The sequence below is a fragment of the Parambassis ranga genome, chromosome 2 (genome assembly GCF_900634625.1).
Source record: "Parambassis ranga chromosome 2, fParRan2.1, whole genome shotgun sequence".
Classification (NCBI taxonomy): Eukaryota; Metazoa; Chordata; class Actinopteri; family Ambassidae; genus Parambassis; species Parambassis ranga.
This window is the reverse complement of record NC_041023.1, coordinates 6,931,298-6,943,515: the sequence shown is the minus strand read 5'-3', so window position 1 is coordinate 6,943,515 and position 12,218 is coordinate 6,931,298. Positions and strand designations below refer to the sequence as shown.

The window sequence follows — 12,218 nt, the reverse complement described above, 5'->3', positions numbered from 1 at the left end:
AATTGAGCCATACAAAAAGAAAGCACGGCACAGACATGGCAATAATTGTGAAATGAAATTACAGTAATCTTACATACAAAGTGAATGTACTGTTTGTACCTTTTAAAAGACTTTTGCCTTGGGTCAGTGGGCTAGTTGAACAATATGTAGAATCTCATAAGTAAAATTTAACTAAATTTTAAAAATAAATAACTGCAGTTTTCTTTCTGTATTCATATGTATTTAGATATATTATAATGTGCCTTTTTCATACTATGACTGAAGTCAACAGCTACAGAACTATGGTATTTACAAGCAGTTGTACCTACAGTGCACATATCACCGGTATGAGTTTCCGTAGTGTAGTGGTTATCACGTTCGCCTCACACGCGAAAGGTCCCCGGTTCGAAACCGGGCGGAAACAATTATTGCATTTTACATTTCAGATCGTCTGTAACGGAGCACATTCACTTAATTATTGGTTTTATTGGCGCCCTACTGAGCGCCAGAAGTATACGTTTACAATATCATAATAAACAAATGTAACGATGTTGTTGATCTTGTATTGCAATAGTACCACCTCGTGGCAAAAGCTGCAATTATGCAGCTACAGCGTCCCCTCTTCTACATAATCTGAGACGCACACATGCTTCCATTCAGCAGTCTTCTGAGCATTCAACAGCTATGAGGAAGTTACAGTAACATGCATGAAATCCCCAACTGCATTCTTACTCTAATAAAGTTAATATACTAAAGTAATTTATATCAAAAACAATATTCAATTTAGTTGGATCCTGGCAGCTCTGTGCTGTAGTATTTCATTATAGCCACAAGGGGGCATATGAGTAAAACTTCACTAAACAGAAGAATGGACCCAGAAATACAACAAATAGTGAGATGTACCCATTTAGTGTTCAAATAAAACAGCTGTGGCTGAATCTGAATGTCAATGTCAAAAGTCTCCATCTCTGCATTTTTATTGTTTCGTTGAGAAAAAGAGATTCCTATTATAGGTGTTCTCTGATTACAGAGTTGCAGTACGTCTATTTTTGCCTTTACCGGAGTGAAGGTTTTCGGTCCCATGATGGAGATCTTGTCCTGGCCAGATGGGTTCCTGAAAGTCCTAACATGCTTTCAGGTTAGTTTCTAAGAACACGACACATATTTTTTTAGGTTTAAATAAACATTTTTTACATGGTAAAATGTATTTGATCATTGATTTGAGTATGCACCCTCACACCTGTCAGTTCCCTGCCCCCCTTAAAGTATGTCAAGGACCAAACATAATAAACAAAGTACTTGATCATCAGATTCATATAATTTCTCCTACTGAGATCTGATCCCAAGTTTCCCTGAGGGTCCTTCCCAAAGGGATTAATAAAGTATATTCTATTCTATTCTATTTGATCTGATGAAAAGCATGTCAGCTTGAATAAATCAGCCCCCTCTAGTTGTACTAATGATGATATTCCTGGAGGCACATGCAGAAGGAGAATGCCAGTAATCTACCACTCCAGGTTATGAATTAATCCCAGACCTAAATCCAGCTGTAGTTCTTCTGAAAGACTCACTCACCCAAACTGGAAGACAGATGAGCCAGTTGTGTATCGCCCTCCGGCTGCTGTTTAGGCTTGACCTCCTATCTGGTTAGGTGCCCTGTACACACAATGTCATTATAATATTCAACGTGGATGTCGATATGTTAGTTACATGCTGTCTATGATGACAGCACATTTTTAGGATGAATACAGGAGGACAGATGTGTTTGTCAGTGCTGCTTGTGAGCTGAGGATCTCTCATTTACTGTAGTATGTGTTGTCACGTTTGGTTATGGACGTACTTTAACACAAAGCAGTACATTGACTCAAAGTACTTCACTTTACTTTGACCGAGCAGCTGCCCTTACATGAACGCAGGTGTCATGTTAGCTAGCTAGCGTGGCTAGCAAGGAGAATTTTGAATGCTGAACCTCTTGTAAAACACCGACACCACAAAAAACTTAGTGAAAATTTACTTGTGAATCATTGTTCGCGTTCTACTCAATGCTTAAATGACATGACGTGCTTTAAATGGGATAAGATAAACTTTAACTTACCAAACAAACTTTTGAATCCACCAAGCACCTTTAGAGCACGGCATATTTACGGTGAACCGAAAACTGAGTGACACCAACAAATTAACAGGAAAACGTAATATACAGACAGGCTTCTTACAAACGACGAGAATATAACACTGAATCAAAACAACGTGTGTACTGCTCCAGCAGGTGATCGAGCCTCCGAGCTTCCAAAACCACGCCTGCTTATTTACCTATATTTAAATCTTTTTATTCATACAATTATATTATTTTTTTCATAAAATTCATTTTCAGATGAACCAGGAGCACATGTTAAAGTAAAAATAAGTGGGAAATGACGCCATTTTTTCTCCTATATTTTCGTGATATTATGAGGCATTTTTTCCGTTTTTCCTCGTATTATTACGATGTTATCCTCATATAAGTTAGTAAAATGAATTTAGAAGGTAAAAACATACATATTTATGGGTCTATGGAGTAAAATGGGAGGAGTTTTGATCTCACCAATATGGCGGCCGTGACTAGGACATTCGTCACATCCGGTTCGTGCTCAAAGCAACCACCAATATGAACCCCTCGCTTCCGGTAAAGCCTCCTTTTCGGCAGCGGCTATTTCCTCGCCAACATGCCAGTGAGTATCTACAGTCGGGTGCAAAACCACATTTCTACCTTTAACGGCACATTACAGGGACACTACGCGGCTTAACGTTTACCTGAAAACATAGCGATTCTGCTGGTGTCAGTTTTAGAAGGTTTTGTCGGGTTTCCGTCCTGGTTTTATCACAATAGTTGTGCACATTCGAGCGCATTGCGAGCGCATTGTGACACAAGATGGCTGCGCACACACCGCAAACATGGAGCCAGTTTAACGGCGGATCCGATCGTTTAGAAAACTGAACATCGACAGTTTTATCGTTATAGTTATTGTTAGCTTAATGGATATTTGACTTTGCCGAATATTCTTAAAAATTTAAAGCGGCGCCAGTTATCGGTGAAAATGCGTAGCTTCTGTTATCTAATCCAAGAAATGTAGGCCAGACAGGAAGCCTCAGCGGGCTAACGTAGCAGACGTTAAGAAGAATATCACAAGCATATGTGCCATATAACTTCTTATTTTACGCTAACGAGCGTTTCTATGTTTTAGTTGTTAACGAAATCAGGCTTGTAGGTAGACATTTTTATTTTTTATTAATTTCATGAATGTCTGATTTCCCCTTTTTTCATTGTAGCTCGCGAAAGACTTGTTGCACCCATCCCCTGAGGAGGAGAAGAGGAGGCACAAGAAGAAGCGTCTTGTTCAGAGCCCCAACTCTTACTTTATGGATGTTAAATGCCCAGGTACACTTTATACTACATGCACATCAGTACAGTCAATTTATCGATTGTCTATTATGCTCAGTTTTAACCACTGTCCCCTGTGTGTGTCTCGCAGGATGCTACAAGATCACGACGGTGTTCAGCCACGCTCAGACAGTCGTGCTGTGTGTGGGCTGTTCCACAGTCCTATGTCAGCCCACTGGAGGCAAAGCACGTCTCACAGAGGGTCAGTACTAATCGGAGAGGAAATGTCTGAATGTTTGGATTACTGTATTAACAGACACCAGTGAATGTGGGCTAGGTGCATTACAATTTATGGGTGTTCTAATACAGTGCATGCATTTAATTCCTTTAAAATGAAATCATCGTGATATTAAAGTTGGTGTTTGCATTTTAGCTAAGCTTTAATACACTTTGGTTAGGTCTGTTATGTTTTGCTTACACAAGTTCAATCTTCAGCATGTTAACAACAGTAACAGTAAGTATGACAATTCTAGGTCTGCAACAAGAGACTAATTGATAAGTAACTCTAGCGTTTAGTGTCAGAGGGATAATATAAAGAAATTTAGACATGGCCGCACTGCCAAGTGACTGGATTTCCTCCATCGTGGTCTTCCAATCTCATTCCAGTGCCAGATCAACCTCAGTTTGCAGAAGGGTTGAGCTAGACCACTGGCTCCCCCCTTTCGAAGGCTGAGAACAATCTTGTGCCCTCTAACTCTTGTACATGTTTAATGCCCTCATATTGCTGTAGTGCAAAAGACCTAATCAGTCACATGGTGGAAAGCGATGACTCTCGCACCAGCAGCACAATAGCAGCGTGCACTGCCTGCAGTATTTCTGTACAGTAAGGCTTCCCTTTTGTCCAGCAAGCAGCAGCCTAACTGTCATTGTCTTCATCTGGCAGGGTGCTCATTCAGGAGGAAGCAGCACTAGCTGTGCTCTCCCAGAGCTGAAAGGGGAGAGGAGGGGATGGACCGGTTGATATCAGCGTCGTCTTCTGCCTCCAAAGAGGACGGCAGGAACAAAACAAAAAGAAAATCCTACAGTCAAACCTGAAACGAGTCCTGAAGACTTGAACTGGACGGCGGAAGGATTTCTGCCGTTTGCGTCAACAGATCGGTTGTTGCTGTAACTCCACCCTCCAACCCTGTCTCTCTAAATAAAATGTTTTGGCTAAAAGAAGGTTTGTGTGGTTATTTCAAGACACTCACAAGTGCATCTTTTATGTGAAAACACCAAAACTGTTTTTGAATTAATGCTGTTTTATTACATAATCAAAAAAGTGCAGATATCCAGAACTTTTCAGGCTTGTTTTATGAACTAAAAGGGCGAAAACCAACTAGCAATGTGCTAATTATTTGGAGCATTTTTCAATATCAAAGGTGATGAGCAAAGTCATTCTTGGATAAATCCTCTAAAACCTGATTTACTGTAATATATCAGCCTGCAATCAATACATTTTCAACCTAAATCATTTAATAGGCAACATTGTTGGATTATTTTTCTGCCACGCATGATGCCTTCAGAAAAGTGATTGATTTCTAATTTCTACATTTTGTTGTGGTATTTCTGCTACAGAAAAAAATGGGATTTTTATACAGTTATACATACACTTCTGTATCGCCTCGATGACTTAAGTCTTACACCATCTTCTCTACCTGTCTCCTCCACTTACGCCGGCTGTCTCCGCCTTCTCCTCCCTCTCCCTGAGCAGGTGTCGGATGGAGGAGTTCTGCGTAGACAGCGTGCTGGAGAGGAGTGGCATCAGACTCCTGAAGCCCTCCCTCAGCTCCTCCACATGTTTTTCCAGAACGTGGATGTGCGTGTCCAGCTCCCCCCTGCAGCTCTGCACCTCTGACAGCACGTCGTACATCAGGTTCTGCATCTGCATGGCGGTTGATGGTTAATGATTGTGTATGTGTAAGAGAAGACAACATGTGAAGCAAGTGGATTCCTTTAGGCATTGGCAGGAATGGAGTTTAAGGTGATGCTGCCACTTGCCTCTCTCACCTTGCAGAGATCAACAAGGTTGTTCCCCTGGTCTGCAAGTATCCTCTTCTCCATCTTCACTCTCCGCAGTCTAGAGATTATTCAGTTTGTGTGACATATATACATATATACACACAATAAAGGATGTCTTGAAGAAGGGCAGCTTTAAAAGAAGTGTTAGAACCAAATCAAAGGAGAATCTAAGTCTAAAGTATGTTCTATGACTGATTTATTTTGGGTTCACTGACCATTTTAAGCAGCAGGTCATTAAATTTATAAAAATTTATAAACATATATAGCTAAAAAATCTGTTCGTTTAATTATCATATCAACTCTGCTGAATGTAAACACTGATTCTCTGTCTTCTGTAAGGAAGTGAAATTCATGAACAAATAAAACAGATAAGTCATTGATTGAGCCCGTTGTCATTATTAGAATCAGTTCTTTCACTGAGTGTCTTACTGGTGGATGGCCAGGAGCAGCTTCCGCTGGTGCATGCGGACTCTTGTGGTGTCTCTTTCTCTTGACAGCTTAGTGTGCTTGTAGATAAGCCAAGTCTCCCTCAGCACATTCGCTGCAGCAATTTTTATCTGGAGAAAGGATGCAGGAGTAATATGTCTTAATATAGGCAGACAGGTTTTGCACTTTGGCCATAAGATATAATACTTGGAAGTTTCTTGTGTATCACTATTTACTACTTTATTAAGAAAACAAGACATTCAGCTGGAAGATTATTAGTATATTTAGATTATAAGTATTTTTTGACTACCTTTTCTAATCAGACTATTTGGATATTAAAGTCCTGTATGATCCAACTTCCAATAAAGAGACCAGGCAGGACAGATTTTTTGAATTTGTTAATACGATTATGTGCTGTAGAGGTTGGAAACCACAGATTATTTAAAACCTCAATGAATGTATGAACGGTACATATATTCTACACACTGTCACAACCTTTTGGGACAAAAAACTGTGCAAGATTCTCATATTCACCCTCTTGGAGATGTGCGAGTCCATCATGAAGTTGTGAACATGTTTCTCTGCCCTGGTCAGCTCCAGCTTCCTGGCAACCACCGCCACCACTAACACCGTGCAGCCTGCACCCTGTGACAGAATTAAAACTGTTATACTGCATTCTGACTCCACACAGGGTGAACTATTAACACTCTGTCTCACCATTATTCCGGTGAGGAGACAGATGCTGCGTCCACAATAGGTGTGAGGGACCACATCTCCATAACCGATGGACAGGAAGGTGACAGAGACCATCCACAAGGCCTCCATGTAGTTGCTGCTTAGGTCCCTGTAGTTGTGGTGTCTGCAGGGAGATATTTATATGTTGTTGTTGCAGTAGAATCGTGCAAGAAGTTGTGAATATATAACCGTAAATATCAGTAGTATCATTCGCACACCTTTCACAGACATGTAAGCCCCACGCCGCCACAATCCAAAGTGAAACGCTGAAAATCATCAGCACGGTCCCGGGATAGGTGGTCATCAGCGTTTTCCCCACAAACCGTGTGTTAAAGTGTATCTGAAGATCAGAAATGTGACACGTCACATCATAATTTTGACAGCAGGTGGCCTACTTTAGGATGGCACCTGTCAGATTATGATTATATAACACAGTGGAGATGAGGGATAAGAAAACTTGTTCTCAATCTGGCTTGATACATGGATACTAGGTTTGGCATTGCAGAGAGAAAGAGAGAGAGGAGGGGGGCAAAGGTCCTTTTCATCACTCTTAAATAAGGGAAGGGATTAGCCAGGTGGATATTATCAGCTGTGGAAAAGAAAGCAGAGAAGCAGAGGAGAGCTAGCGAGGGGTGTGAGCAACATAGGGAAACTGCGATAATCACACCTCAAGTGTCACACGTCTACAGACCTCTCGACCCACCTAGACGTAAGACATAAACAGATCAAATGTTCATAAAGGAAGCAGCGGCCAAATCATCAGCCTCAACTTTCTCTCTTTATTATCATCACAGTACTATCCAAGCCTGCCTATTCAAGCTCAAAGCCAGATCCTACACTAGAGGGGTTTGGAGTGTGGGCCTGTAGGCGACCTCCCACCTTATTGAGCGCTCCGATGCTGCGGGAGGCAGTGTCTGTGAAGAGGCGGCTGTGCAGCATCATGGCCCGACCCAGCAGGTAAAGCCTCAGAAACATGGGCAGAGCCAGGATGATCTCCAGCTCAGTCTCTGACAGCGATAGGCGGGTCTTGGACTGCTGGAAGTACGCCAGCAGACCCACCGGATAGGGATGAATGGCCACAGCTGCCAGCTCCAACGCTATCAGAGCCAAGCGGTCGGTTGTCATGGCAATCCGCCAATCCTCTGCACCAATGTCGTGAACATAGAGCTGCCAGGAGAAAGAAAAGAGCATTATAATGACACAGAGATTTAGAAAGGAATAAATAAATATAGTTAGACCTCTAGACGTGCTTCAGAAGATACACTTTGTAAACTTATCTTTAGCTATTGTAAATCCTTGGAAGCAAAACTACATTTTAAAGTTATAAAAAGGCCTTAAAGTCATTTGATAATACTTCGCGAGACACAGATCGGTTACCTGCACCTCACAGCAGTGATACGCTATGATGAGGCCGAGCAGGACCAGAGTGGAAAAACTGATGATGGACTTGAATGCGATGGAGTAGATGGAGCTCTGTGGGTAACACACACACACATATATGACATCATTGTCAGCTGATAGGTGTCATTACAAAGCTGTGTCTATGAAATGGCATCAGCAATCCCTTGTAATCTTCTAATCTTATGTACATTTATCTACATAATCCACTTGCATGATACAACAAAAAGGATCTAATGGTGATTTCTTGATGCCTATGATAATAACAATAAGTTAATAGTTGATTAATATATTATATTTCTCCATCTCTGACCTTGCTGTAGACACTCCAGGACAGCTCTGTCTCCATCACCATCATCACCACCCCAAACAGCCCCACAGCCAGGGCGCAGTCATTCAGCCGCTGCCTCCTCAGAAACAGAGCCCTCCTATGGACCAGCCTCCAGCCAATGTTGTGGGTCTTTCGGTATTGGTCCTCCTTGTTGTTCCCATTGTGCTTTGGGCTTCGCTTAGGGCTGGGACTAGGGCTCGAACCGGGGCCCTCCACACCAGGCAGCAGGCCTTTGGACTCATACGGGTTCTGAGGATACTGAGAAGCCTCGCTGTGCGGCTGAAAGTTGTCGTCCTTGCTGGTGATGATTATCTCTGGAAGACTTGGGCGGTCGAGCATCTCCAAAGAAACATTACCAGACTTGCGGCGAGCTCGACCTTCAGCATCCCTGACATCTAGGTGTGACCTTCCTGTAAAGGGCGACCCGCAGGGAGAGATGGGTACGTCAGTGAAAGATGTGACTCTCTCCTGTAGTCTGTGGGGGCTTTTGGCTTTACACTGGTGAGTTCTGTCCTTGTGTCCTACGTTTTGTTTACTCCCCCCTGACTTTTTCTCACACTTCCTCTCTTTGCCTTTGGATTTGTCTCCCCTCCTGGTGGTGTGAGGAGAAGGTGTGACATAGAGGTGGCCGTTGTACAGAGGTGTGGTGGCCATGGCCTGCGTTCTGTCCAGCCACACGGTGTGTTCGGCTGACGTTTGGACAGTGTGGTGGATTCCACACTGTGGCGTGCAGGTCTGAGGTGGGGGGACGATCCTTGGCGGGAGGAGGGGGCGGTGGTCCTCCACCTCTTCTCCATCCACCACTGACAAGTTCATAGAAGGAGAGTGCTCCATCTTGAGAGGAGTCTTCTAAGAAGAGTCTTCTAGGGAGAAGAAAGTATCAGATACTGAGTATAAGACTGAAGTAGCATTCTGAAGGTGAATGCATTAACTGTACTTTGAGATGGAAGTTAGTTGACAACCACAGTTTTTGTTGTGTACGCTCTAAATGTCAAATAGAATTGTCTATGTGGTCTTACCTTTTGTGTCTATGTGGTCTTACCTTTTCGTTCAGGTATCCCAGTCTACGAGAAATCCACTACAGGTGGCAGCTTTACCCGTTTAATTCCCCATGTATTGAAGTATTCTGTCCTGTAGGAAAATTCTGCTGCTGGAGATAAACAGGCATCACTTTCAATAAATAAAAAAAAGTAGTAGTAAAGCTGCAGCAGCCCTGGTGTGTTCAGATCAAGATATTTCCAATGTCCACTCTCTGGATGTACGAACTTTCCAGCAATCCATTAGCAGCCGCAGCATCACAGAGCTCCTCCCATGGACTCAGGCAGAGGTTATGAACTTCTCCTGTGTATGACGACATATGAGGTGACGACCCGTGAATATATCCATTACATTTTCAGGCATTTATCTCTTTGTTTGTTTGTCCGTGTTTCCTGCATTTGTGACGGTCCACGGTCAGGGCGGCTTCCTTAAAGCTGGAGGGACGGCTTAATGACGGCAAAGACTTTAAGTTGCAGATGTTGCGTGGAGCAAAGGCAAAGACTTCTGTCATCTGTCAGTTTTTTTTTCTTCTCTGACCCGGGATTGGCCGAACTCATCCTCCTTATTTGTATGTGTAAATATGTGTGTGTGTGTGTGTGTGGGGATGTGAGTGTCGGGGCTGCCTGCTCAAATATGAGGTGGTCTGTGGTGTCAAAAATCAACCTGGTATCACTCCTGAAGTTAAGGAATTTTGTCATTAATTTGTGTCATCAGGAGGAAAGAGAGGTTACACAATCCTCACAAGAAGAATAGCAGGCCTCAATAATAATTCAGCAGATTAGAAGTGGAGATTAATCAAGTGAAACAGAGACCAGATACTTATGAGCTTATGAAATATCAAATATGTCATTCCTGAAGCAAACAATATGCACAGAGCAGAGAGGAGTATTAAGCATTAAAAGTCATAACAATGACATTCGGCATCATTCATTTATCTAAATCCTTCTGACAGATGGGTCCACAGATAACAGAGCTTCCTCCAAATGGAAAGACCCAAGGAGCAAAGTGTGGGCGGAGCGCATCCGGATACAAGCAGGATAAAGGACGGAATTATCTAATCTGAAGACAACATGTATTTAAGGATAGATGGAGGGAGGGGAGGGTGCGTGGGCACAGGTGGGATGGGCTAAAATGTGCACAGGCTGGTCATCCTCCAGATGTAAAATAAGATTAATTATTCTTAGACTTAGCCAGATGCTGCTGTCTGGATTGTTTTTGTTCTGATAATTTACACATGTCTCAGCGCGTGACTGTCAACAACAAACCTAACAGACAGCATCTCACTTCCAGGATTATAAGAAAAGACTTTTCTAATTCCTTTTGCTTTATGTTCTTAAATTCTGTTGTTCTTTTCATAAGAAGATGCTGAAAGGATATATGCACATCTGCAAGGCTTCAAATTAATTCAAATCTCCTGCCAAGTGCTTGTAAATTCTGGCTGCTGGAGCTGGTAGCTAAGTGTGTCAATTCTTCTTGCTTCTGTGGCCCGTAGCCAGCGCGTCTTCAATTAGTCTCTTCTACTGCAAATCATCCTCTGGCTGTGGAGAAAGTGAAATTGAAATGGGGATATTATGAGTCCACTAATTGCTGTGGCTGGGAAATGGCAAGTCCACGCTCCATGTCCTGAATCCCTCAGTGAGAACCAGTTCAAGTCCTGGTCAGGGTACTAATTGCTCCAGTCTGATCTGCTGGGAAACGATAAACAATTCCCAGTAGGACACAGAAGGGGGGGGGGGGGGATTTGGTGTTTTAAAGGTTGAAGTTCGCGATAAGGATTTAAAGAATAGTCTGAGATTTTGGGAGATGAGCTTGATTGCTTTTTGCAACAAACAAGCAATGGTTAGCACAAATTCTGGAAGCAGGGAGCAAGCTAGTAGCTAGCCTGGCTGCTCACTAATTAACATGCAGTTTGGAGACAGCATGAAGCTGTCAAGCAACCAGCGGGGCCAACAGGAACTCGGTCTGGCACATTAACCCCAACAAGTGACCTTCACAGCTTTAGCTCTGACAGAAAGAAGAATGTGTGGACTAAAAAGATGATATCTCTGAGTCCGTTCACATCCCTTTCTAGAGCTTTGATTTTGTCCTGGATTACATCCAGGTTAAGCAGGATCTAAATGTCTATTCATCTACTCCACTCCATTCAAGACAAAAAAAGGCCACTCTGACAAATCAGACGTCACAGCCGAATGGATGTATGTGCTGCTTTTTGTCGATAACACCCTATTAAGTGAAGGGGACGTGTCAGCGTAGGAGAGGGCCTAATCCAATCAGCAGAGTAATTAAAAACACACAGCGCAGCAGGCCTGATGGCTGATGGCTGCATTGTCAGGGGTGGCATTCGGCATTTAGCACACAGAAGGAGGATAAGCAGTATCACGCCAGGTCAGTCTGATGGTCATTACTGCTGCTGTGCAATTAGAATCACAATCAGCATCAACAAAAACCATCGCCCACATGATGCTCATAATCCTCTTCTTACAGGAGCCATCCAGTTTTTGTGCATCTGCTGGGATTGTTTTCCTATTAGCCCTCTTTTTATAGCACCAGCTCTCATCACCCTCTTGTGTCATTTAGCCCAATTTCTCCCATGTTAATTAACACCACCACCTCTATCCTCTCAGAAACCAGCCCAGTGCCAGTGCTGCCAGCATGCAGTTGGAAAACAAACCACCAGATGTCACCCACGCCTCAGTGCATCCAATCTGTATTTTAATGGAGCGTAATGAATTCTGTTTTTGGCACTGTGTCACACTGGTGCTTGGTGCATAACAGCACAAGGAGATTTTTTTTTCCTCCACCATGAGAAGAATCTTAAAGTCAATTTTTGCACACATTTAAGCCACAGAAGCAGGAGTGCAGCAGCAGCAGCAGCAGCAGCAACAGGATGCT

General features: G+C 42.9%; 2 protein-coding genes, 1 long non-coding RNA gene and 2 other non-coding genes across 6 annotated transcripts; 3 read left to right on the top strand and 2 right to left on the bottom strand.

The window, feature by feature from the left end:
• Positions 1–330: 330 nt before the first annotated feature.
• trnav-cac (transfer RNA valine (anticodon CAC)) lies at positions 331–403 on the top strand. The gene has a single exon. It is a non-coding gene; the product is annotated as a tRNA-Val (tRNA).
• A 652-nt stretch (positions 404–1,055) lies between these two features.
• On the bottom strand, positions 1,056–2,210 carry LOC114448978 (uncharacterized). Its single transcript, XR_003671935.1, has 3 exons — positions 2,075–2,210; positions 1,555–1,635; positions 1,056–1,125 (listed from the first exon to the last, which is right to left on the bottom strand). It is a non-coding gene; the product is annotated as an uncharacterized LOC114448978 (long non-coding RNA).
• Positions 2,211–2,574: 364 nt separating this feature from the next.
• On the top strand, positions 2,575–4,558 carry LOC114448965 (40S ribosomal protein S27). The gene is made up of 4 exons (XM_028426240.1): positions 2,575–2,687; positions 3,286–3,394; positions 3,489–3,599; positions 4,281–4,558. The coding sequence occupies exons 1-4, from the start codon at positions 2,682–2,684 to the stop codon at positions 4,307–4,309; spliced, it is 255 nt and encodes an 84-aa protein (XP_028282041.1). The 5' UTR covers positions 2,575–2,681; the 3' UTR covers positions 4,310–4,558.
• LOC114432756 (small nucleolar RNA SNORA35) lies at positions 3,949–4,078 on the top strand. The gene has a single exon (XR_003670320.1). It is a non-coding gene; the product is annotated as a small nucleolar RNA SNORA35 (small nucleolar RNA).
• A 152-nt stretch (positions 4,559–4,710) lies between the features above and the next one.
• LOC114448952 (small conductance calcium-activated potassium channel protein 1-like) lies at positions 4,711–10,588 on the bottom strand. Of its 2 annotated transcripts, XM_028426220.1 has the most exons (10): positions 9,331–10,588; positions 8,271–9,151; positions 7,937–8,032; positions 7,439–7,726; positions 6,778–6,899; positions 6,542–6,683; positions 6,359–6,469; positions 5,828–5,955; positions 5,387–5,456; positions 4,711–5,261 (listed from the first exon to the last, which is right to left on the bottom strand). In XM_028426220.1, exons 2-10 carry the CDS (start codon positions 9,120–9,122, stop codon positions 5,031–5,033), a joined length of 2,040 nt encoding a protein of 679 aa, XP_028282021.1. In that variant the 5' UTR covers positions 9,123–9,151; positions 9,331–10,588; the 3' UTR covers positions 4,711–5,030. The 2 variants fall into 2 exon arrangements, with proteins under 2 accessions (XP_028282021.1, XP_028282028.1); XM_028426227.1 differs by lacking the exon at positions 9,331–10,588 and having other exon boundaries at positions 8,271–9,161.
• Positions 10,589–12,218: the final 1,630 nt, after the last annotated feature.